At 48.2% G+C, this 26,598-nt stretch overlaps 1 protein-coding gene across 2 annotated transcripts in view; it reads right to left on the reverse strand.

The window, feature by feature from the left end:
• Positions 1 to 469: 469 nt before the first annotated feature.
• The window catches only part of L3MBTL1 (L3MBTL histone methyl-lysine binding protein 1), a 57,703-nt gene continuing 31,574 nt past the window's right edge, over positions 470 to 26,598 (reverse strand). For both annotated transcript variants that reach the window (XM_038370272.2, XM_038370271.2), the window contains exons 13-22: positions 24,007 to 24,083; positions 23,197 to 23,282; positions 20,191 to 20,301; positions 19,542 to 19,656; positions 18,471 to 18,570; positions 16,936 to 17,133; positions 8,211 to 8,257; positions 5,830 to 5,987; positions 4,756 to 4,818; positions 470 to 3,745 (exon numbers count right to left, since the gene is read on the reverse strand). In XM_038370272.2, coding sequence (XP_038226200.1) covers positions 3,611 to 3,745; positions 4,756 to 4,818; positions 5,830 to 5,987; positions 8,211 to 8,257; positions 16,936 to 17,133; positions 18,471 to 18,570; positions 19,542 to 19,656; positions 20,191 to 20,301; positions 23,197 to 23,282; positions 24,007 to 24,083 — 1,090 coding nt within the window. In that variant the 3' untranslated portion in view covers positions 470 to 3,610. The remainder of the gene's footprint in view (positions 3,746 to 4,755; positions 4,819 to 5,829; positions 5,988 to 8,210; positions 8,258 to 16,935; positions 17,134 to 18,470; positions 18,571 to 19,541; positions 19,657 to 20,190; positions 20,302 to 23,196; positions 23,283 to 24,006; positions 24,084 to 26,598) is intronic.

The following is a 26,598-nucleotide window of genomic DNA, read 5'->3' on the forward strand; positions in this document are numbered from 1 at the left end:
AAAAAAATTCCATTCGGCACTGGGACAAAAAACTGAGAGCTTTCAGAGCTTCTCAAAAAAGAGAGAGCCCCCGCTCCCAGAATACGCCATAGCCCCATGGCAAGGGCACTCAGCTGGGCTATGGGAGATCCAGGGTCAAGTCCATGTGTATCCTAGCAATGGAGGTTATAAGGAATTCTGGGATCTCTCTCTGGTTTTGACCAGAAATTCCATCCTGGACCTGAGGAACCTTCCCACCAAAAGTTTAATCAGACCTGGTATGTTCCCGCCAAAAGTTTCAATTTTGATGAGTCAACTTTTTCTGACAAAAAAACATCTAGATGATAATTCCCAACCAGTTCCAATCAGGGAAGGGCTGTCCTTCTGCCCCCACATCCAGCTGCTGCCACATGGCCAGCTGTTCACATCTCAAGAACCACATCCCTTCAGTGAAGAGAGCATGCCACAAAAAACAGAGTTGGACAAACAGTAGACGAAATAGCATCAATAGATTTTCTCGCTCTGTCTCACATACACACACTGCTTTGGGTTTTTGTCTTTTTAAGAAAAAAACGTTACAAGCTTTAACAGTATATAGCCCTTGGCCGTCTACAAAATCTGCATTTCTCTCACCCAGACCAATTCAGAAGCTTCATACCTCAAAGGTCAGGAAATAGTCAACCCAAGAGGGAAATGGACTTATGGTTGAGGCAGCAGCTAAGCGAGCATGACATAAGAATGCTGTCATTAACACAGACACACACACACACACAGACACACACACACTCTATCTCACTTCACATTTCCAGTGAGGATCATCTTCTTGGAGAGCTCTGACCCGAGAGACTCCCCCGAGAGACCATTCCTACAGGTGGGCATACCAGTCCAGTCTGATCTGTGTCCGAGGTTACACTGCAAGGACATGAGAAAGCAGTTCAGGTAAATCTCCTAGAAGCTGTATGAAAGGGTTGGATGGGCACAGTTTAGCCGTGGAGCTCTCAGGTGGCTACAGCCTACAGTCTCAGCAGGAATCAGGAAGTTAGTTTCACAGGAGCCCAGAAATCCAGCTGAAAGTCTGTAAGGTGTCAGGTAGCCAGAGAACAGCTCACCCAGTGTCTCAGTAATAGAACAGGAGATTTAATCCCATTGGCCATTGAGATTCTAGGGAGACAATCCTGGGCGGACATTTACAGCTCCTGTTCCCTTCAAAATGGGCCCACTTATTGGAACAGCTTCCATAGTAACCAACCACTCGATCTTTTATTGTAGCTTCAAATGCAGAGCACAACTCAGGCATCTGACACTCCATTCGAGTGCCAAACCCAGAGTGCCCCTCCGGCATCCAGCCAGCACTGCTTAGCTCACCTTTAGCTAAAAGACAAATGTAGTCACTTAGCAGGTTGAGATGGAGCTGATGAGAACAGGAGACTTCTTCCTTTCTTTCTCTGCAGTATATGCCTCCTATAAAGACACTGACTGAGCCTTGTACGGGGATATAACGAGCTAACCAGGATACTTGCTTGCGTTCAGGATGAAGTTTGGAAATATTTCAGGGGAAGTTGATATGGAGAGTCCCAAAGCTGAAGCCATGTTTGTATCCCAAAGTCACTCCTCATCTTTCTCTCCTCCCAACCAACAACAGCCCAGGAGAAGAGGTCCTCTTTGGATGTGGAGGCCGGTTTGGCACCATTTGCTGAGGATCAGACTGCATCAATGGAAGGATTGGGTCCAGAGCCCACAACTCCTCTCCTCCCATTTCGCTTCTCCCCGCAGATGAACATATGGCAGCATATGAATGAATGGAAGAAAATGAATGGGAAGGAAAGAGAACTTGCAAAACACACCCAAACACTTACAAAAAACCCCCATAAATTGTGTAAAAATCTCTCATGAATGGCAAGCAGCAAACATTGGAATGACAGGTCAAATGTGACCCCAAAGAGTCAATAATAAAAAGAGTCAAAATGCTGCATTTCCATGGGAAGCCTAGCATGAATTTGACCCATATGTACATGAAAGTGGACTTCATATGCCATGTTGCTATGAGACATGTTGCTGGTGCATATGGTAGGAGCTTTCATCCCCGCCTTCAATGACTGGGGAGAGGGGAGGGAAGCAAAGGAAAAGGTCCATTCCTTTAAGGAATTGCAGACCTTGGAAATGCAAATGTTTCTAACCTGACAGAGCGCGGATTGGGGACTGTGGTCCCTCTGTCCAGCCTACACCTCTTCTGATTGGTCCTTCAGGAAGTTTTTACGTGGCTGGAGTAAAGGCAATTGGTCACATGCCATCACATAACCTACACTGACCTTTTCTTAGCCAATCCCAAGATACTGTCTCATTAATAACCAGCAGGTGATTGTCTTTTGAAAAAGCAGTTTGCAAGTCTTATCCTAAGGGGATGTGTGTCAAGTAGCTAAGAACAAAAATTTGGCCCACCTTAAATTTCTTACAGTTTGATGGCAAAGGGCTGCTGAGATCTGAAAATAAAAACCCCACTATTGAGACAGAAAGGAAAAAGCCATTCTAACTCTGCAAAGGATGTCTGTGCTACAGAGCAGCCACCTACCCAGCAGAGTGGGCACAACTTAACTGACTAGCCTTATTCCAGAGCTGTGCTGATGTGGCTAGTATATTTATACTTAGGCTGTAAGCTCTTTGGGGCAGGGTCCACTGTTGTGTTCTGTGTTTGTACAGCCCCTAGCGCAGTGGGGTCCTGGTCCATGACTTGGGCTCCTAGCTGCTACTGCAACACAAATAATAAATAGTAATAAAAGACTGACTCCCCCAGCAGCAAAGAGATCTGCAGCATAAATAGCACTATGGACTCGTTCCCCATGAGAAACAGAAGGAAATGGAAGAAAATTCAAGTTGGCCTCATGGCAAAGGTGAACCAGGGCGGGGGCAAAGTAAAGTTACTGCCCAACTTCAAAGGGAGAGTCACAAAAACTGGAGAGAAAACAAATGGAATGTTATCAAAAGTTACTTGAGAATGTCCCATTGAAAAAGCGTTAAATACCCACCCCCAACGCAGTGAAATATGCTGGGAAAATCCTCTTCAATTGCTAAGAAAAGGGAAAATGAGTCATTCCTCTAAACAAGCATGTGTGCACACTCACGTATGTGAGAGAAGGGGCGTTTGGAGGCAACTTATTTCTTATGAGATCACCAAAATTTCTGATCTTGGTTTCTTGAGCAGCACCACCATCCCTCAGCCCCCACACCTTCTCCCCAGTACCTCATTGGTCCTGAAACACACACACACACACACACACACACACACACGCCATCCTATGGAACAGGGTCAGTCAGAAGCGCTTGAAAGGTAGGGGGGTCATCCCGTCTCAAGTCCACATTCTGTCTTTTTAAAAGCATCAGTGGGAGAGAGCACTGGTCAGCAGTACCCCAACTGGAGCTCCCCCGCCAGGCCGGAGGAGAAGTGTAACAGGGCAGGGGAAGAGAAAGACAGAGAGAGATGGGTTTGGTGCAAGGACAGAGAAGGTGACTCAGAGAGAGAAGGAGCGTGCAGGATTTTACAACTGCTGCAGTGGGGAAGGTCTCTGCTCCAGTGAGCCAGACAGACAACTTGGCAGCTGCAGTGCTGAGGGCAGTCCCAGGCTGTGGGGCATGGTCACTTTAAGGTGTCGTCGACATTTTTGAACATGAGGATGGCGTTGTAGATCTTGAGTGCTGGGCCCAGTTTGACGCTCATGATCTTGACGATGTCGGCCTGCGTCAGCAGAAGGAACGCTTCCCCGTCAATCATCTGCAGAAGAGATGTGGGTGGGTCCAGCATGCGTACCAGGCTTGCGGGAAATCTGGGCTCTAGAGCTGCCCATCCCCACTCCCACCCCTCAGGGCTGTGTGCTCAAACAAGAAGCACGCCCTTCAAAGCCGGGGTGGAGACACATAGTTGTGGCTAGCAAGGTGGCTCTTGGGATGGACTAGCTAGGGATGCTACAAGCACGGGACATATGATCCTGACTCTTCTCAGTGAAAAGCCCAGCCTCCTCCCCAGCCCTATCACACTAAGAGGCTGGTAAGTGGCAATGGAAAATGGTGGAACAGAAGGTAAAAATGCAGCCATCTACTAGACAGGGTGGGGTGCTTCTAGCAACCGAAGCACCCACAGTCAGCCGGCCCCAGCAGCTCTGCAAAAATGTCTGAGTGATTCTCTCTCTGCCAACAAGTCTGGGTCAGACGTGCTCTGTGTGTGGGTCAAAATCTTTGCAACCACTGGAGCTGCAAACACAGCCTGGGACGTGGGACTCCAGCTGGGCACATAATCCCCAGTAACAGAGATCCAGCAATAGAAACTGAGGGAGGGTGCGGTGCACCTGGGACTAAGCAGACCCATCAGCCTTTTGGGAGAAGGCTGCAGCACTGCCTACAGAGCAACTCTGCTTCTGCTTCCCCACAGACCCCTTGGAGCTCTCCTACCCCAAGCTCCCATTCACAGGGGACTAGACTTGCCCCATACATGGAGTGTCACCAGATCTATCTATTGACTGTATCTGGATAGATCCATGAGATGCCTTATGTGCACGATAGACAGAAAGACGTCTGAGGTCACTATCAGTGGGTTCTGCTGTAATCGGCTGCCGGTGTTATCCCAAACAAATGCTCTCAAGGACTGTTGCTTTAGCAGCAACAGGGCAGAGTCCCAGAGGCTGGTGGCAGGAAACCATGTAGGCAGTCTGTTCTCCCACCCCCCTCCAACTGCAAATGGGCTTCCTTTGTTCCCCTCACCGACACACTGAGCCCCATTCCCCTTACCTCATCCTTGAAGAGTTTGGCTTGGTCCTCGCAACCTGTTAGCGTCTGAACAAAGCTAAAGACCTTCGAAAGAGACAAGGAGAGAAACACAGAACCATGGAATTAGCCTGCCTGAAATTCCACCAGCAGAGCTCCCTTTTCAGGGTCTAAGAGGACATGCCACAGAGCTAGGAGTCTCCAGAATTCTGCATGCCCTGCTCCAGCCAAGATCTGCTGCTTTCTATATCAGTCGAATGGGATGCAAAGAACCTTTTATTCTAACATACTTGAGTGGAAATGCCTGCTGTCCACAGAAAGGCAACACATGACAGCAGGTATCTCATAAATACACTCACCAAACAATGGGCCCTGGAGCATTTGGGGCCGAGGCCTTAGATCTCTGACAACAGAGCGCAGTGCGAGGCAGCATGGCGAGAGTGTCCGAGAGTGGCTGGGTGGAGGAGTACAGCAATGTTTATCAACAGCAACAGGTGTTAATAAGGAGCTCAGATAGAACTGTGGGTAGGAAGGGGTTGGGATTGACTCTTGGCTCTTTCTCTGCTGATTTGAGGTTTATGTTTTGACTTTAAGTTGTCACTTACCAAAAAGAAAAAAAACCTGATTTATTGGAAAATGTGTAATAAAATAAGTAAGTAAATAGCTGGCTGCTGGCCATGTCCTTGCACAGCCTCAAGCGACGGGTTCTAGCCAAGCTGAAAACTGCTCATCACATGAGAAGAGCGGTACCTCTCAATCAGACTGGTGGCTGGGATGAGTGAGGGCAGCGAGGCCGAGTCTGTGAGATGAGTGGTTCACAGGGAGCAGAGAGCTGGGAGGAATCCAAGGCTGTGGAACCTGTACAACTCCCACTGGCAACCCTCCCTGTTTCCCCCCTGGGGGAAAAGGACACCCTCACAGTCTCCTAACCCTGACACGAACCACAGCATGTGAGCATGCCAGGGAGGGCATGTGCACACAATGAGTCATGTGCACTGGGGGATCTGCACATCTGCCTTTGGAAATCTGACCCTATATTTCTTTCATGCTGTTCTACATTTTTCTCTACTTTACCAGCCCTCCCTGAAACCCCCTCACCTCATCAATGGTCCACTTGGCCACAGTAGCTGCTGTGATGCCAGCCACCCCTGGCAGGAGTTTGCAGTGTTGCTCCCAGCAGAGGGACAGGGAGCGGTCAGGGTGAGCAGATAAGGCCGACATGAAGAGGGCCTGGTGCATATTGTCCGAGGAAATAGCTGGCAAAGAAATTCAAAATGTTATACAAGGCGGAGGGCCAAGGAAATCCAGTATCATCCTGAAGGTCCTACAATGCCTGAAAGAAGTGCTGAGGAGGCATCAGGGCTGAAGGCAGAAGCTGGAGGGGTTTCAGGTATCAGATAAGAACAGTTTGTGCTGTGCTAACTATTGCTAAACAGACAGCATTCTTCTCCGATACAGCAGAACCTCAACCGTGTCAGAATAAAGAGATATTATCAAGATTTCTATTGTGATGGTGTCTTTTTTATTAGAGAGACAAAGTGGGTCAGGTAATATCTTTTATTGGGCCAACTTCTGTTGGTGAAAAAAACAAATTTTTGAGCTTACACAGAACTCTTCTTCAGGTCTGGGAAAGGTACCCCAGGCCTGAAGAAGAGCTCTGTGTAAGCTCAAAAGCTTGTTTCACCAACAGAAGTTGGTCCAATAAAAGATATTACCAGACCCACTTTGTCTTTCTAATATCCTGAGACGAGTATGGCTACAGTAACACTGGAAATCTCTTTATCATGACATTATTGAGGTTACGCTGTATCAGAGAGAAAAAACTGTCTATTTAGCAATAGTTAATGCAGAACAAACTGCGCTTATTTAACTTGATTGTGTCCCTCTATTACAAGAGGTACATATATTTTATAAGTACATATGTAAGGACAATTTATATATCTATCTTTCTATCCATCTCCTTACTTGGATTACTATTAGTTAAACTGAGAAGAATTTAAAGATATGATTTATGTCTCACCATTTCTGCTGTTTGTTTACCTTTTGCATTTTACTTACAGTAGATTTGGGCTGTGACACTAGACTGGTCAGTTTCACTTTCTGTTTATAGCTGGTGTCACTTTCTGCTTCTCCTGCCCAAGCCCCTGGCTGTTGTGTTGTAGGTTCCCAGTGCTATAAGGCGGGGGTATGTTTACATTCAAAAAGTTGGTTCTGTGAATTTTTTTTAGTTAATTATGAAAACCCTTCTGTTCAACAGTCCGTTTTGCAAACACCCACCCACCAACTTTCATTTCAAACCGAAGCTGAATTTCAGGCCAAACTCTGTCCCTTTAATTTTTTACCAAGGTTGGTCTCTTCCCTCACTAAAGGAGTTTAGTAAGGACTTTCCTGAGTTCATTATCAGTGATCTCATTGATTTCACTCATTCAGAATTCTGGAGGAGGGCTCTAGGCATGGCCATTGTCAGATCAGCTCTTGCTGTAAAAGCCATTGTCCCCTAGTGGCCACTCAGCAGCTCATTCCGCTCACAGTGATAATGCACAAAGGGATGGCATGGAATTAGCTTTCAGGTTGTGGCACGAAAGATTAAAAAAAACATTCCAATACATTTGGCTATATTGGTCAGATGCTGAAGTATCGGCAAACCCTCTGGTGGTAAGAGAGGGGACTGCAGGGCAGAAAGAGGGAAAGAAGAGAGCTGGACTGGGATTATATTCAAAGACGCCAGTAAGCATTCATGCCAGCCAGCTACAGTGAAGGGGCACTGCTACAAGGGGGGGGGGGTTGCAGTTTACAATCAGTATACATGCAGAAGGGGCCAGATCCTCCATTGGTGGAAATCAGGGTAGCTCCACTGAAGTCATGGGCAGCTATGTCCATTTACATCACCTGAGGACCTGGCCCCACATCTTGATCTTCACTTTGGTCTCCATTTCCAATCCCAGGGCAGTCCAGCCAAGGCACACCAGCCATTCCAAGGCCACCCCCACGGGTTCAGCACAGGATCCTTCCCAGTCTCTCTCCTGCTGATTTGGAGTGAACATACTGCCTGGGCAAGCGCCTGGTTGACAGCCCTGCAGAGCAAAGCTTTCTGCATCCACAGAACAGGGATAGCAGGAGCAGCACCAGTGGCAGCATTTCCAGACTGCTTTGCCAATGTGCCTTGCTCAGCCCTGCCACTTGGGCTCTAGCCATGAGGGTGGCTCATTCTTTGGCCTCTCAGCTGAGACTGCCATCAGTGCTGGATTTTTTGTTATTGGTGATGCAACATGCCCACCAGGAAATGGACCAATGCTCACCAACTCATTGCACAGAGGCCATCAAAGAGCCTTCAGTGTTGAGGCTTACTGCTGACCTGGGCCAGGTCCAATCTGGTGATATTGGGGTCAAAATCTTTCTAACCCCTTCCCAAGACCTTGGGCCACCCTGACCCTCCCCCCCTCCATGAAAAGACAGCAGCATGGGAAAAATGTGCTTACTTTGGAAATCTTCCTGCTGGATCTTCCGATACTTTGGAGGTCGCCCTCTAGAAAGATGAGAGAGGATTTATTTGCAAGCTGTCTGCTTTACCATTTCAGAGGTGCTGTAGGAACCAGCGTGTTCATTAACTGAACCGCCTATCGGCATAGCGAGGACAGCGCCGTCAAATGACCAACCGCGGTAACAATCCCTTAGCAGGTATTGAACCAAGGACCTCTAAGGCTATGTCTACACTTGTGATTTTAACGGTTATATGTGCATTGTTGTGCCATAACCCCCTATTGTCCACATCTGAAGCAGGTTCCTGAAGGACAGTGTAGTGCAGGAAAGCTAACACGAATGGGGAGTCTGGGTATGTACATGACAGTGCTGTGGCATGGCCCCAGATCTGTTCTACCGCCCAGTGTGGACATGGACAAGGGGTATGTACCAGGTCCACCAGCCCCATTCCCACCATGCATTGATACCTTTGCTGCTTCACCCTTTCCCAAATCTAAAGATCCCTAACGCTGTTGCCAACGGTAGTAGCAACCTGCGCTGAGCTCTTAAGAGGAGTTCTCCCTCAAACTGTATTAATTAGCACCGGCAACCATGGCTTATGCTCCAAGAGCTGAAGTATGGTCTGCAGAGCACACGCGGGTGCTGATCAATGTGTGGTCAGAGTACACCGCCCTCCACGACTTCACCTGGATCAGCAGGAACACACCCCTCTACCGGGAGGTTTCACAGAGGCGGCATTCACCAGACTCCATCCCAGTGCCAGGAGCACATGAAGCCCCTCAGGCTGCTGTACTGAAGAGTGAAGGACTCCAACGATTGCTCCAGGAGAGGCCCTAACACATGACTCTGCTATGATGAGCTGGCCCGGGTGCTCTCCGGGTCTGTGAGAAGTGAGCCTGAAGTGAATCATGACCCCTCCTCAGCTTTGCTGGCCTCAGACAATGGGAAGCTGATGAAAGGCAAGACAATGAAGCAGCGGGGACCACGGGGGAAGTCCCGGAGACCTGGAGGAACAGGAGTGTGGGATTGTGCACCTTGACCCCTGAGCAGCCTGAGGGGGACCCCGAGCCATGAAAGGAACCAGAATCTGAGGCTGGTAAATTACAATAAATCCCCATGCTCCCTGGAAATATCCCCTCTTGCTCCAGAAACACATGCCTGAAGGCGGCCCATCATCTGTCCTGCTGCACCCCAATATGGCTCCCGAACGAGGCACAGCTGCAAATCAATGATTTTACTGAAATGCTATGAACCAGTGTAAAGCATGTAGTGGGAGCTATAACAGATTATTAACAAGCAGTCACTGTGCCCCATGTCTGTGTATTTCTCAGCCAGCACTCTGAACAGCGATAGTCCCTGGGCCATGTGGACTGAGGGGGAAGGGAATAGAACAGTTTTATGACATTTATGATTGCTCAAAGACTTCCAAAACACCCTCTCCCTCTCTCTTTCCCTCTTGCAAACGGGTGTCGTGCAGAAGGGGGTGGAGTGGTTGGTGGCTTGGGTGGTGGCCCGCCTAGGTCCGGGAAGGGAAAAGGAACCATTCGTCTGACCGAGGAAAGCCAAAGCGGTCCATTCTCCCTGTGTCCACTGCAAATATTTATTACTGTTCCCAGTCCCTGCTGCTGGTCTCTCCTCATGCAAAGTCTCTCTGAAGTAGCCAGGAGAAGCATGAGTGGGTGAAGCATCTGCTTTTGTGGTTCTACAAACACAGCGCCTTGTCCCTTAGCAGTGGAGAGGCAACTGGCGTGCAGTGTTAATCCAAAAGTTTAGGGAAGAATATACACTTGGGACTGTTTCCCTGCGCCTTTCAATGGTGTTTGCTGGACACAGGGGCCGGACTTGCTGGCAAGGTGAGGTTAGCGGTTGGATGGATCTTTTCTGTGGTTCTCTGTTCCTCTTCCATGGGAGCTCAATCTGCTAGCTGAGAATACAGTCAGTCAATTGCCTCCCAGGCCTTTAAGCATAATTCAGAAAAATTCTGGTGTAGCAGAAATTCAAGGTGATTCTCCAGATTTAGTGGCAGGACAAATGTGCTTGGTCCACCTTCGTAGCTCACCAGACTCCTCCACTCAGCATTATGTAGAGGGGTGACCATTAACAGAAGCATCTCTGTCACAGATGGCCAGGTTTCCTCCATGAGAGTGAAAAACCTCTTCTCTCTTTTCCATTCCAGTGTCTTGAATGCTGCTAAATTCTCCAGATGATGGCCAGCCATTAAAGAAGAAAGAGGTAACTAGGAACGTAACCCCTGAAAGGAACCGAACACCACCCCAACCAGCCCATTGTTGCACTGTCAATTTGAACAACAGTACTGCAGGTATCTTAACATTTCTGCCCTCAGATCCTTCCTCGTAGGCTGCAAACGCTGTCTGACAGAAGGAGGCTGTGACAGTAGCCTTCCTGGGATCCTGACAAGTATCAATAGTGTGGCCTTCGGCAGCAGAGCTACATGATGTGGGGGGATTCTAGAGGCTCCTTCAAAAGGAGAAATGAAATGGGACGCTGTCCTTGTCTTCGATGTGCCAGGACATTCTATAGGGAACCCGTTCCAGCAGGAGCAGCAGAGGCAGGGAGAGGACGACTCTGGAGGACCTGCTCATTGGCACTGACAGAAGGTGTCAGCAGCACTTCGAGTTCTTAGTGCAAGGGAGGAGCAGGCTCTTAGGCGGGAGGAGGCACTGACAAATCAGTTCATGGAGGGGGAGCAATGCCCAGGGAGAATGGGACCACGCACTCATACAGCCACTGGTACAACTGGTGGGGGAAAGCTTTTGGGGCCTGCCTGCCACCATGGCTGCTGCTCCTCTCAGGAACAGGCAGCACTCCTCCTCCATCTGCCATCCAGGCTGCTGCTGAGGTGGTGAATCCCAGCTGCCCCTGACGGGAGGAGTGTGCTGGACATGTGGCACAACATCCTCCACTGGCACCCAAACCCTCTCACAGGGGAACCCCGAGAGCAAGCAGGAGGGGAACCATGAGCCTGATCCAGTCCCTGTAGCCCAGCCTGCATTCAGTCCCGCAACCCATGCAGGAGACGTCCCCGTTTGTCCCCCCCACAATATTCCACAGCCGTTCCCTCCTTGTTGGGGGAGGGGAAGGAGACACCCACAGACCCTGATGTTTGCCCACTTGCAGGAGATTTTACCTATTTCTGGTTAATTTGTTACTGTTACAAACTGTTTTAACCCTACGTTCAATGTATGTTTGCAAGCAAAAGTTACTGTTCACATCACTCATGTGTACACCTTGCTTTCCAAGTATGATCAAACATGATATTTCCCACACATTAGGGATGGGTCAGCAGGATTCACAGCACGTGACTGGTTGTCTTCTTTAAATGTGTGGTGCCAAAGAAATACAATGAATACTGTCCCAGCCACTCCCCACTCCCCCCCAGCTATGTATTTCCTAATGTTAAAACAAAAAACAACCACAACACAGTTCAAGGGCAATGAGCTAAGCTGTGAAATAACTGTTGCTGTCCAAAGCACCGGAATGAAAATCAGAAGAGAAATTAACAGCCATAAAAGGTGTTTTAGTTAATGATTTAACAGATAATACAAAAGGAAATGAACAGTGAAGATACATGACACTGAACAGAGCTTTTACCACCCACCAACCCCACCCTCCAACAAATCATCACCACTGGCAGCCATGTGTGTACTCGTGCATAGCACTGTATAAGTACTGTGAGCAATGGTGTCAGAAAACACTGTGAAGAAGGAATGTATGAAGCCCCTCCCAAAATCCATACAGAACTGTTTTCAAGCGACTTTAACAATGCTTAATTACTCCCCATTAAGCACCGGGACATAGAACAAAACATTGCTCAATGATTACACTCTCTGCAGCACAAAACCACAGCCAGAAGTGTTAACCTTGAGGGCCTTCACCCAATTTTCTGCTTTCAGTTAGTCACTATCAGCTGCAGGGGATCCCAATCCACCAAGGTATGTCAAAATACCAGTATGTGACAATGCTCTACTGAGCTTTTCCAGCAGTGCCATATCATCACAATAGTGTCCCTCAGCCCAGTCCCAAGTCATCTTCTGGCTCTATGCTGATCCACAATGTACTAGCAAACAGCATCATGAATTTCCTTTGCCCACCAGGAACTAGGAGCAGTGTGCACATAGGTGGGCACCAGCTGCCTGTACAGGCTCTGTGAGCCAGATCTGTCCTGTGCCCACTTGTTCTGAAAGTATTCCCCTTTGGCCTCACATGTTATGCCAGGCACTCCACGATAATGCAAGCTGTGTTGACTTCATTGGCATCCAGACAGGTTTTCAGGCATCGCCAATGAGCTTTCAGCTGCCCAAGGGTGCACTCCACCATCATTCTGCAGCTACTCAGTCTATAGTTGAATTCCCTTTTCTTGGATTGGAAACGTTGGGGTACAGCTTCCTGAGCCACATTAGAAGCAGGTACATGACGAATGGGGGGAAAGAAGCACGTTGTTTCAGGGGAATAGAATCCCTTCTTCTCCCCGTGGTACAATTCCGATCTCCAGAGCATCCTTGTGTCATGAATCTTTCCCGTGAGTCCAACGTTAGGTCTTCCACTAAGCCTTGGAGAATTGTGAATAGTAATCTTTATGGTTCACGTATTCTCTGACCCTTTTTGGTGGTCAAAGGATTGGGATGTGTTCCATTAATGGCCCCTGCACATTTCAGAAACCTCCTCCTCTGAAATAATTTCAGGGACTTTGATTATGGCAACTGCCTGTGTGTAGATTACAGTATTACTATCTTGGCAAACCTGTAAAATCACTATCCTGACAGCTGACTTCCCAACTCAAGACTCTTTTGCAACTGAACAATAGCTGGCAGGTGTTGTCAGCTTACAAAAGGGCAATAGCCACCTGTACTGTACTGGTATGGTTTTCTGAAAATGAGAGATCTGGCAGTGAAAGGTGGGTGTGAGCAGCTTGTACAACTCCATGAAGCTCTGCTTCTTCATTTGGAAGTTCTGCAGCCCCTGGTCATCATCCCAGGTTTCCAAAACAATGTGGTCCCACCACACTGTGCTGGTTCTTCGGGACCAGAAGCAGTAGCCCACTCATGGGAATTCCATTGCTATCCTGCCATTCAACACAACTATTCTATGGGACTAAGTGGATTTTCCTTCACCCTCTCGGTCACCTATGTATCTCTCTATCGTCTTCAATTTTTCTGGACCCATTCTGTCCAATAGCCAATACCGGACTACATGAACTTTTGTCAGCAGGAGCAGAACACTATCTTCATAGACTTGCTTCATTTCTTCAATGCAGTTAGGCAGAAGGGAGAGATAACCGGGAGCTGCTGATGCCAATCGTGTGAAGACAGCATACAGTACCAACAAGGCGGTTTCCCAGAATGTCTCCTGTGCTTCACCCCTACAATAGTAGTGCTATCATCGCATACTGAAAAAGGGCCATGTGGATGCCAGTATATGCCTGTGCACAGAATACACTCACGCTCGGCACAGCATATATGGTCACTCGGCACGGATACATGTGCTAACGGTACCTGGACTATTATCCAGGGCAGCATGCAAATGTAGACATAGCCTAACTCCAAAGCATAGTTTTCTCCCCCCTGAGCTAAAGTACTAACTTCCATTAGTCAGGAACAGCATTACAATAGCTCCCTCAAGCCCCACCTGAGGTCAGGACCCCACAGTCTGTACAAACGCACTGTGGGAGGGAGTCCCTGCCCAAAAGAGTTGCCAGTCAAAGCAGATGAAACTGACAAAGAGCAGGAGGAGAAACTGAAGCACATAGAGATGCCCAAAGTCACCAGCAAAGCCAGGGATGGAACCCATCTCTCAACCCAGCGCCTTGTCCAGTGGGCTGTGCTGCCTCTCATAAGAGCAACATAAGAACATCAGAATGGACCATCTAGCCCAGTATTCTATCTTTCAACAATGGCCAACGCCAGGTGCCCCAGAGGGAATGAACAAAACAGGTAATCAAGTGATCTATTCCCTGTTGCCCATTCCTAGCTTCTGGCAAACAGAGGCTAGGGATACCATCCCTGTTCATCCTGGCTAATAGCCATTGATGGACCTATCCTCCATGAATGTATCTATTTCTTTTTTGAACCCTGTTATAGTCTTGGCCTTCACAACATCCTCTGGCAAAGAGTTCCACAGTTTGACTGTGTATTGTGTGAAGAAATACTTCCTTTTATTTGTTTTAAACCTGCTGCCTATTCATTTCATTTGGTGACCCCTGGTTCGTGTGTTATGAGAAGGAGTAAATAACACTTCCTCATTCACTTTCTCCACATCAGTCATGATTTTATAGACCTCTATCATATCCCCCTTTGGTCGTCTCTTTTCCAAGCTGAAAAGTCACAGTCTTGTTAATCTCTCCTCATATGGCAGCTGTTCCATACCCCTTATCATTTTTGTTGCCCTTTTCTGAACCTTTTCCAATTCCAATATATCTTTTTTGAGATGGGGCAACCACATCTGCACGCAGTATTCAAGATGTGGGTGTACCATGGATTTACATAGGGGTAAAACGATATTTTATGTCTTATTATCTATCCCTTTCTTAATGATTCCCAACATTCTGTTCACTTTTTTGACTGCCGCTGCACATTGAGTGAATGTTTTCAGAGAACTATCCGCAATGACTCCAAGATCTCTTTCTTGAGTGGTAAGAGCTAATTTAGACCCCATCATTTTATGTGTATAGTTGGGATTATGCTTTCCAATGTGCATTACTTTGCATTTATCAGCATGGAATTTCATCTGCCATTTTGTTGCCCAGTCACCCAGTTTTGAGAGATCCTTTTGTAGCTCTTCGCAGTCTGCCTGGGATTTAACTATCTTGAGTAATTTTGTAACATCTGCAACTTTTGCCACCTCACTGTTTACCCCTTTTTCCAGATCGTTTATGAATATGTTGAATAGGACTCGTCCCAGAACAGACCCCTGGGGTACACCACTATTTATCCCTCCATTCTGAAAACTGACCATTTATTCCCACCCTTTGTTTCCTATCTTTTAACCAGTTACCAATCCACGAGAGGACCTTCCCTCTTATCCCATGACAGTTTACTTTGCTTAAGAGCCTTTGGTGAGGGACCTTGTCAAAGGCTTTCTGAAAATCTAAGTATACTATATCCACTGTATCCCCCTTGTCCACATGCTTGTTGACCCCTTCAATGAATTCCAGTAGATTGGGGAGGTATGATTTCCCTTTACAAAAACCATGTTGACTCTTCTCCAACAAGTTATGTTCATCTATGTGTCTGAAAATTTTGTTCTTTATTATAGTTTCAACTAGTTTGCCCAATACTGAAGTCTAGCTTACTAGCCTGTTATTGTTGGGATCGCCTCTGGAGCCCTTTTTAAAAATCGGTATCACATTAGCTATCCTCCAGTCATTTGGTACAGACGCTGATTTAAATGATAGGTTACAAACAACAGTTAATAGTTCTGCAATTTCACATTTGAGTTCCTTGAGAACTCTTGGGTGAATACCATCTGGTCCTGGTGACTTATTACTGTTTAGTTTATCAATTTGTTCCAAAACCTCCTCTAATGACACCTCAATTTGGGACAGTTCCTCAGATCTGTCACCTAAAAAGAATGGCTCAGGTCTGGGAATCTCCCTCACATCCTCAACTGTGAAGACGGATGCAAAGAATTAATTTAGTCTCTCCGCAATGGTCTTATCGTCCTTGAGTGCTCGCTCCTTTAGCATCTCGATCGTCCAGTGACTCCACTGGTTGTTTAGCAGACTTCCTGCTTCTGATGTACTTAAAAACATTTTTGCTATTACTTTTTGAGTCTTCGGCTGTTCTTCAAATTCTTTTTTGGCCTTCCCAATTATATTTTTACACTTCGTTTGCCAGAGTTTATGCTCCTTTCTATTTTCCTCACTAAGATTTAACTTCGACTTTTTAAAGGTTGCCTTTTTGCCTCTCACCACTTCTTTTACTTTGTTGTTTAGCCACAGTGGCTCTTTTTTGGTTCTCTTACTAAGTTTTTTTAATTTGGGGTATACATTTAAGTTGAGCCTCTATTATGGTGTTTTTAAAAGGTTTCCATGCAGCTTGTAGGGATTTTACTTTTGGTGCTGTACCTTTTAATTTGCGTTTCACTAACCTCCTCATTTTTGTGTAGTTCCCCTTTCTGAAATTAAATGCTACATATTGGGTCGCTGTGGATTTTTTTCCCCACCACAGGGATGTTAAATTTAACTATATTATGGTCACTATTACCAAGCGGTCCAGCTATATTCACCACTTGGACCTGATCCTGTGCTCCAATTAGGATTAAATCAAGAGTTGCCGGTCCTCTTGTGGGTTCCAGGACTAGCTGCTCCAAGAAGCAGTCATTTAAAGTGTCAAGAAACTTTATCTCTGCATCCCATCCTGAAGTGACATGTACCCAGTCAATATGGGGATAGCTGAAATCCCCCATTATTACTGAGTTTTTTATTGCAATAGCCTCTCTAAACTCCCTGAGCATTTCACAGTCACTATCACCATCCTGGTCAAGTGTTTGGTAATATATCCTTACTGCTATATTCTTATTATTCGAGCATGGAATTATTATCCACAGAGATTCTATGGTACAGTTTGGTTCAGGCAGGTGGCCATTGTCTGTTGGCCAGCCACAGAGCAGGACAAAGTCTCACTAAACCAGGGCGTCACACAGATGCTCCTCTGTGCGAGGCTGTCCGTTCCGCTGGGCCAGGCTTCTTTTCCGCGCTCCCCCTACCTTCCGTGGTGTCGGGATTTCTTTCGCTGAGGGAAGCCGATCAGGTTCCTCTTGCGGGCCGAGGCCTCAGTGTCTGAGAGATCGGCCTTGAGCCTCCCCTGGTTCTTCTCTGCCAAGGGGCACCCTGAGAGGCAGTAGTGCGCCGTGAATCTCCCCGTCACGTGTCCAGAGCCGTCACAGCCTGGTGTTGGACACTTCCTGGAGAACAGAGGGTAAGTGGGGAGTTACACTCAGAAGAGGCACTTTAAATGAGTACCAGCCCTGGAGAGAGATGGGCAGAGCAGAAGACAGGGAGCCCTGCTGCTTCCCATGCTGCTCGTTACCCCATCTCTGCCCCACCAAACAGCCTCAGCCTTGGGCACTCAGAGCGTGTTTGACGGATAAGGACAAAGTTCCCTGCACAAATCCCTCAGGACTCCAGTCACATGGGCATGCTGCCTACCTGACAGGTCCCCTGTAGCCTGCACAAGCTGAAATAACCCCCATGCCTCATTAACAGCGTCACACTTCCCATGGGAATACCCTGGCACTGCGCGCACTCGCTGAGCAGATCACAGGCACCAGGGGTCATACCATTTCAACTCCTCCCCACTACCCAGACGACTCCTTAGGCTCCAAAGCCAGCGGAGTGAGGAGGGGCGAGGTCTCAGGGGATAAGCTAATGGGCTGGGGCTAGGGAAATCCTCAGGGGCCAGAAGATCCGAGTTCCTCACGACTTGTGGCTTTGCAGCATACCTCTCCCACTGCTCTGGTTCTATGCTGCAGTGCAGGGGCCGGGCTCCCACCATTCCCGATTCAATGGGAGCCTCCTAGAAGTCCCAGGAGAATGGGCCAGAAAAGCATTTGAAAGGGCATAAGGAAGTTTATTGCTACATCTCAATAAACCTACAGTGCTTTATAGTGCTCACTTATCTCAGCTTCTACAACAGAGGGCTAAGCTCCCGCAGTAATGCCCTGCCTCATCAGCCAGGCTACAGATATGATGTTGCACCTAAAGCTGCCTGGCAGGGTGCAGGACCATGAGGCTGCCACTGGTGAGATTCCTGGTGCACATGGGGCTTTTCCAGCCCCACTAGGCTTCTCCACTGTATGTGGGCTTCCAGTAGCAGACGGGGGCAGGTCCAGCACAGAGAATACAAGCCCAGTGGGGGTTAATTTAGCACATGCTACCCCTGCTCCCTGCAGCTACGGGGTCTGTCTGCTCTTGTTTCTCTGGGCCCAGAGGGAGGAGAGAAGGGGTTGCCTTAAGCTAGGGTAGCATCAAGTGGGGCGGAAGGGAGGGCTGCCAGCTGGGTGGGAGGAGTCTGAGGGGTCAGGTGGATATGTGGGCTCGTGGATCTGGAGCCCAGGGGACCCATAGCCAGGTGGGGGCTTCTGAGCTCTGGGAGGCTCCACGGGGCACAGGTCTGCAGCTGCACAGAAGAGCCCCCAGTTGCTGCTCCCACTGCCCGCTGCTGGCCCAGCTGGGCTACAGCCTCCTGCAGCAGCAAGCAGGAGGCCTGGACTGACCCCTGGGCTGCCTGTGGGGAGCTCACCTGTGGTGAAAGCTGTACTTGGAGCCTTTGGTATGAGGGATGCTCTTGCAACCCAAGGTAGGGCAGCCCCCGTGGGCAGAAGCGGCTGGTTCCTTTGGCCCTAGAGCAAATGAGAGACAGGAGAGATGAGGTCATGAGTTCAGAGACCCACCTGCTACCTCAGACTAGCAACGAAGCTGCCAGGTGCCAGCACTTCCCACCATAGGTGCTTGGTGAACACGCTGATTTTAAAAGACTGGTGGCTCTGCAAGTTGGAGCGCTCCTCTGGAACTCCAGCCAGGGCTTTCCCTGCTTCTGGCAGCCAGCCTGCAGGTGAGACAGCTCTTAGCGCTGCAGAAGATCCCAGGCCTCACAGCCCCTAGTGGTGCTAGCTGTGCAGTGTTGAGAGTACTGAACCCCCATATGGGCCCAATCCTTCGCTCCCTCCTCTGCTGGAACTCACATTGAGCTCAGGGAGCTGTGCCCAGGGTCTGCCCCAGAGCCAACTGACAGGTTGCAGGCACGCAGGGAGCAGATCTGCCGAGTGTGAAGGTGCCAAAGGTTGTTACTGCTACTGGCGGTAAGAATAAAAACCTGCTGTTATCAGCGCAGGGACCAATACACACCGAGGGCTTGATCTTGCTTCCGTTGGAGCCAACGGTCCAGTTTCTGCTCTCACTGACACTGGTGTAAAGCTGGAGTAAGTCCATTGACTTCAATGGCCCAACTGCAGATTTGGTCCATTGACAAAACACCTACTGCCGTCACAAGGCGGTGCGGGGCTATGAGATTTGCCGTGGGCATGCTGGTGCCAGCTGCCATTGAGAGGGGTGCACAGTGGGTGCAGCTGGTGTCTGTTCGGATACCAGCCCCGCTCTGTTGGCTTTGCACTGTGGAGTGGGTATTCCTGCACTGCTCACGGCGTCAGTGTGCTCACTGGCCCAGGGGGCAGGGAAAGCACAGGGTTGCTACACGTTCTAGCACTTACCGGGCAGGCGATGTCAGAGCAAACGCTCTCAGGGTGAGGCCTCAGGCACAGCGCCAGCAGGATGGGGCCACGGGGACAGCACTGGCATCGGCACCGGTACTTACTGAGAGGAGGCTGCAGTGGATGTCCAGTTTTTGAGCACCATCCCACGGGATGGATATCCGGATGATCTGCATCGATCCAGAAATCGTAGACATGACTCCAGCCATCAAAATGGACCTGAGGAGACAAAATGACAGGTCACTGTTTAACCAGCACAGTCCCTCTCTAATGAGTATTAAACCCACGTGGACTTCTTGGCAGGGTGGGATTAAAACAGAGGCACTGGAGGGCTGTGCTCCAGGCCCCAGCTCCTGGAGTCATGTGAGAATATCAGAATTTCTAGCCTCTTGGATGATGAAAATGTACCCAGTGTAACAGATGTGTACCAGAGTCTGCAGAGAGCCTGAATCAATCATTCCAAGAGGTGTGAACTGCCCCCATTCATCCTAAACTTGCTGCCACACCAAGGAGGGTCATAGATGTCCTCATGTGGTGATGCCTTAATCTGGGTCTGCTCCTGGGAAGAGAAAAGCGCCAGATTCCCTACGGGGGGGGAGGGGGAGCAAGTGAGCTGGCTGGCCCGTGCGCACACACACACACGTATTTTGCACTGAAATCTTTCTATTAGTCACTATAAGATGGGGGTGGGCAGGAGGTGCAAGCTACAGGGGCAGTTAAGCACAGGCACCAAGCAGAAAGCATGAAACCCACCTTTATCCGGTAATCCTCCACATCTTCCACGCTGGCCACGCGGATGAGGGAGGGAGTCCGCCTGTCCACCACCTCCAGCTTCATGTTGACCAGAAAGCTGTGGGGTGGCCGCTGGGGCAGAGAATGCAGAGGGTCAAAGGGCAGCCCATGAGCTCCTATTTCCTTCACTCTCACTCTCTGTATACCTCCCGCAAACCCTCCCTCCTTGTGGGCGGGGTCTGCCACATCCATCATGGAGCTCTGATCACCCCCTGCTTCTCTCCAACACACTTGCCATCACAGGCTATGTCTACACTTAAAAAAAAACTAAAGGGCCACAGCTACAACTACATTTACCACACACTGTAGACAGAAAGGTGTCACCGTTGCTGTAGGTATTCCACCTCCCTGAGAGGCAATAGCTAGGTCAATGGAGGTTAGGTTGGCTTAACTATGTCACTCAGGAGTGTGGATTTTTCACATCCCAGAGAGATGTAGCTTTTCAGTGTAAGCCAGCCCAGAGCCACAGACCTTCTGGCTTTAGAGGCCTCGGAGCTTAACGAGGTGAACAGAGAGGATAATGGCAATTTCCTGCAATATCTTTGGGAAATCGTACTGCATTATGTATCTGTGACAGAGGGCCATTGGTGGTTCACTACTCTGCATCAGCAACTCTCCTCAGGCCTGACATGCTTACTACTCCTAAAATGCTGTTGTTAAAACCTGTATCTAAAAGATATCACATGAGGTACCACATACAAACTGGTAACACTGTTGTGTGGTGTACATATGGGGTATGTACAAAGAGTTATAAATATGTGCTAAAACTAGGTTCTTAAAATGTGTTTGATAAGCACTTCATTCGCCCAGTCTGCCCTAGAGAAAGGAATGTGTATTTGCCTGTCTGATCAGCCTGGTTGTTAGGCACAGACAATAAAGGTACATTTAAACAAAGCTATCAAGCTAATGAGTGTGGGAGAAGACACCATGGTGTCTACACCCCTGCAAGAGAGAGAAAGGTATCTGGGTTTACTTTTCAAAGAATACATTACAATGGTTTACTGGACTATAAAAAGGAGCGGAGAAAACCTCATAGTTATCCTTCACCAGAGGAGTCAAAGACACCGAGCGCTTTGAGTGCCATGTGTGGCTAAAGAACAGGCCAGCCATGCTGGAAGAATCACTGTGATGATAAAAACTTCTTTGAACAAAAGACTGTAGTTGGTTAAGCCAAGATTCAATCTTAGGGGTGTGTTTTTATTTTTGTTTGTAACCCTTTCTGTCTCAATGCCTTCTACTTGGTAACACGGAAACCTTTGTCCTTGTGTTAATAAACTTGTTTTAATTTTACTGTAAGCCAATGCAGTGCTGCGATTGGAGTAAAGGGTCTGTCAACCCCAGTTACATTAATAAGCTGCTTTGTACTATCTCTTGAAAGAAGCAGTGAACTTGACAAGGTTTTGCGAGTGTTACAGTGAGCAGGGGCTGTGCACTGCAGAAAGACGGCTCTGAAGAACTCGGGAATTGGAGTTCACTGATTATTACCTGCTAGGAAAAGTTTGGACTTGCAGAGTCCTGAATTGTTTGCTGTCAGGGCAGACAACCTGGTTTGTCAGGGAGCTGACACATAGCTTAGCAGCAGCAAAGCTCTCAGTTACTGAGGCTGAAAGGGTGACACAGTAGCTCACAGTTTTGAGAACCCCAGCAGGGTGTCACAATATCACTGTGGGACGGCGATAGTCTGTAATTCCACGGAGGAGGGGGGCCACAGTCCTCCAGGAACTAACAAGAGGGGGGTGATTGGGACAATTCACTCAGGTTGTTACACCTCCAGAGAGCTGCCATCACCTGGAGAGGCTCACAAATACTGGGTCAAAATAGAATATCCAGAGACCAACAGAGAAAGGACTTGGATAAATGCAGGCTGTTTATCCAAGACTCAGGGCCTTCTTTCTGATCCAGCGAATGAACAGGACCCTCTGTCCAAGCAGGTCCCAATCCTTCCCAGCAAGGGTTGGATCGACTTCGGTCTCCTGAAACTCCATAAGATTGATGGGTGAGCTTTTAGCTGGTAAGCTTTTAGCATGCATATAGGAACTTCTATTGTTTTTAATATGTTTTATCTATAATGCTCCCACGTTAAGAATAAATGGGCTTGCTTAGAAAAAGCTGGGTGGTAACTTGCGACTGCTGGCAGTTACATTGTTTATAGCCTTTGGAGAGAAAACAAAGCCCAAACAAAACAGTTAGGCAGTCTGGCTTGCTGGAGATATCACACTGCAGGTGGGGAACCATGCAGCCTGGAAAAAAACCCGTCAGAAGGGAGAGAGACACAGGTCTCTCCCCAAGAGAGGTGATAACTGAGGGGCTGGGAGCCCAGAATCGGTCTCTGGAGTTTAATGGGTTGAACAGGGAGGACAATGGGCATGGTGGGAGCAAGGTTGGATTAAGCCAATGAGAGGCCCAGATCAATGCTGTGCTGATGCATGATGAAAAACACTTTGCTCGGGGCGAGGGGCCTTTTGGGCTGGTTGGATGCTGCTATTTTCTGTCTGAAGGCAGCTTTCAGTGCATTGCGATTATCTCCCATCACCCCTGGTCCTAACAAACCAGGCTGACAATCTGGTTTCCTGGTATCACGCCCCAAAGCCCAGGAGAGAGGGATTCTACACAGCTGCTGTTTCCTTCCCCCACCCAGGAGGCGGCACTTCCCAGGCTAGGGACAATATGTGGCAATGGTTTCTGTGGCTCAGCCCACCAGGCAAACCTCGCAAGGCACAGGCCCAGTTTCCAAATACGAGATCTGGAGCGTGAATTCAAATCCAGTGTCTGCAGGGGGCACGGGCCCAGCACCCCTGCTTTAATGGCCCATGCCAGCATGGCTGAGACTCTATATGAGGGAGTGGCTATGTCAGATGACACTTTAAAGACCCACATGGGAACAGCTGTCTCTCCCAGAGGCCCAGTGCTCACTGGCCCAGGACTGCACCGGCAGAGCTAGCAGCAGGGCCGGGCCCTGGCACTCACCACTTTAAAGGCCCAAGCTGGCACTGCAGATGCTCCGGTTTCCATCAGGTATTTTTCCCAGTTGAAGCTGTCAGGGTCAGGATAGTCTGGACAAGAAAACATGGGCAGGTTGACACCTCTGGGGGTGTCTCACAATTCCCTGCTCCCGCACGGGACTAGTGCAACATTTGGTCTGCACTGGTACCGGAGGGAACTCTGGAAACTCCTGGATGTGTGTCAATTCCTTCTGCGCCCCAAAGTCCACTTCGGGGAGGGGACATGTTAGTGAGTGACACCTGGGCCAGCATCCAAACAGCTTGGGCTCTCCTTTAACTCACTGACAGGCCTGACAGAACCAGCACTCTGCAGGTGGACTATCACGGATACATCCAGGGCAGGGTTTTTTCAGCTCCTCCCCTTCTCCTTAACATTGGCTCCAGCTGGCTGTGGCATGGGGGTAAGACATGGTGTTTTGAGTGCCCTCTAGTGGTAGTTGTCATTATAGTACTTCTTGGTACAGGAAATGCCTGTTGGACTACAGTACCCAGAATCCTTAGCAAGGAGCTGGGTGTGTTCTGTGTTGGGAAAGTGAGAAATAACACATGAGGGATTGCTGGCAGCAGCCTCAAGGCCTGTCCTTATTTTAAAAGATCCCATGGGTAAAATCCTGAGATCCTTATTACTCATGCAAAACTCCCCCAGCTTTCAGCTAAGTCAGGGCGTTAGCACGTGGTCCCAAGTGTGTTTAACATACCACAGTGGGAGTTCTCTAGGGTTCAGCTCACGGAAGCCAGCGACAGCCTGGGATACAGACCCTGGCTGCGTACTCACCTTGAGGAGGCGTGAGGGGTTTCCCATGTGCCTGACACCAGCCGACTGGGTGGATGTACGGACTGCTGGGGTCGCACCTGCAGCACACACATACACGTTCATGGGGGATGCAGGTACAACTCACAACCAGGGCATGCACATGGCAGTCACAACCATGGCAGCACACAGGACCTCAGGAGCCAGGGCAGGTGTCCTGCCACAGGGATGGCACCAGTTGGGACAGCACAACACATTGGTGGCCAGAGCACGGCCTAATAGCCATGTGCCAATCTAAGCATTCTACAACACAGCCTCCTCCTCAACAGAGAGAAGTGGTCCCTATGACTACAAGTCCTGGCAGGGTCAGAGCTACAATATATGGGGCACCAAATTTCCGAGGGGGAAATAAACAAAGCCCCGAGTTTCACAATGGGCCTGTGTGCAAGTCAGGTCTCACTACTCCTATGGTCCCACTGCTGGGAAACGCAAAGCAGTGAATTATTCCCTGCCCCTTTATTACTGGAGAGAAAGACAGGGCCAGCCTGTGAAGTTTCAGAGTGAAGTGGTCCACAGGGCTAAGTAGTGTGTGGGGCTTGAGGCCAATCCTGGACCGTACACTCAGATCCCCGTGGAGCACAGCACACTGGCACCTATAGTTTCCACAGGTCCCACCTCCATATTACAGACAAGGGTGGCGTGGCGGAAATCTGTTTCATTTGTCTGTTCTGTGGGGGCAGCTCCTAGCCCCCTAGAATAGGCCTCAGCTGGACAAAATTTGGGCACCGTTGGCTTGGAGCTCTGCAGAGAACCACAACCCAAACAATAAAAAAACCTGAGTTTTTTAAGAGGAAGGACAGCAACCTTTCCTTCTCCCACAGACAGGGCACGAACAGAGTACTCCCTTGCTGAAGGGGACATGCCTGGAACATCTTCTGGATAAGAGATGAGAGATGGGCGTAATGGCTGAACATTCCCTCTCAGTGCTTTGAAACAAAGAAATTGGTATAATATTAAGAACATAAGAATGGCTCTACTGGGTCAGACCAATAGTCCATCTAGCTCAGTATCCTGTCTTCTGACAGCGATCGGAGCCAGATGCTTCAGAAGGAGTGAACAGAACTTGGCAATTATTGAGTGATGCATCCCCACTCGTCCAGTCCCAGCTTCTGGCAGTCAGAGGTTTAAGGACACCCAGACCATGGGGTCATGTCTATGACCATCTTGGCTAATACTCTTGATGGACCTATCCTTCATGAACTTACCTAGTTCTTTTTTGAACCCGCCTATGCTTTTTGGCCTTTACAACATCCCCCAGCAATGAGTTCCACAGATTGACTATGCATTGTGTGAAGAAATACTTCCTTATGTTGTTTTAAACCTGCTGCCTATTAATTTCATTTGGGGACTCCTAGTTCATGTGTTAGGAGAAGGAATAAATAACACTTCCTTATTTAATTTCTTCACACCAGTCATGATTTTATAGACTTCTATCATATCCCCCTCTTAGTAATCTCTTTTCTAAGATGAAAAGTCCCGGTTTTATTAATCTCTCCTCATGTGGAAGCTGTTCCATACCACTAATCATTTTTGTTGCCCTTCTCTGTACCTTTTCCAATATATCTTTTTTGAGATGAGGCGACCAGAACTGCATGCAGTATTCAAGGTGTGGGCGTATCATGGATTTATATAGTGGCATTAAGATATTTTCTGTCTTATTATCTATCCCTTTCCTAATGGTTCCTAACATTGTTAGCTTTTTTGACTGTTGCTGCACAGTGAGTGGATGTTTTCAGAGAACCATCCACGGTGACTACAAGATCTCTTTCCTGAGTTGTAACTGCTGTTTTAGACCCCATCATTTTATATTTATAGCTGGGATTATGTTTTCAGTGTGCACCGTTTTGCCCTTACTAACATTGAATTCCATCTGCCTTTTTTGTTGCCCAGTCACCCAATTTTGTGATATCCCTTTGTAATTCTTTGCAGTCAGCTTTAGACTTCACTAATTTGGGTAATTTTGTATTGTCTGCACATTTTGCCACCTCACTGTTTACCCATTTTTTCAGATAATTTATGAATATGTTAAACAGCTCAGGTCCCAGTACTGATCTTTGGGGGAACCTGCTATTGACTTCTCTCCACTGTGAAAACTGACCATTTATTCCTACTCTTTGTTTCCTATCTTTTAACCAGTTACTGACCCATGAGAGGACCCTCTTATCCCATGATTGCTTACTTCACTAAAGAGCATTTGGTGTGGGACCTTATCAAAGACTTTCTGAAAGTCCAAGTATATTATATCCACTGAATCACCTTTGCTCACATGTTTGTTGACCCCTCAAAGAATTCTAATAGATTGGTGAGGCATGATTTCCCTTTACAAAAGCTGTGTTGACTCTTCCCCATCCTACTGTGTTCATCTATGTGTGAGATAATTCTGTTCTTTCCCATAGATTCAACCAATTTGCCTGTTACTGAAGTTAGGCTTATTATCCTAACATTACCAGGATCGCCTTTTGATCCTTTTTAAAAAAACAAATCAGCATTACATTAGCTATCCTCCAGTCATCTGGTACAGAGGCTGATTTAAATGATAGATTACATACCACAGTT

The sequence above is a fragment of the Dermochelys coriacea genome, chromosome 13 (genome assembly GCF_009764565.3).
Source record: "Dermochelys coriacea isolate rDerCor1 chromosome 13, rDerCor1.pri.v4, whole genome shotgun sequence".
Classification (NCBI taxonomy): domain Eukaryota; kingdom Metazoa; phylum Chordata; order Testudines; family Dermochelyidae; genus Dermochelys; species Dermochelys coriacea.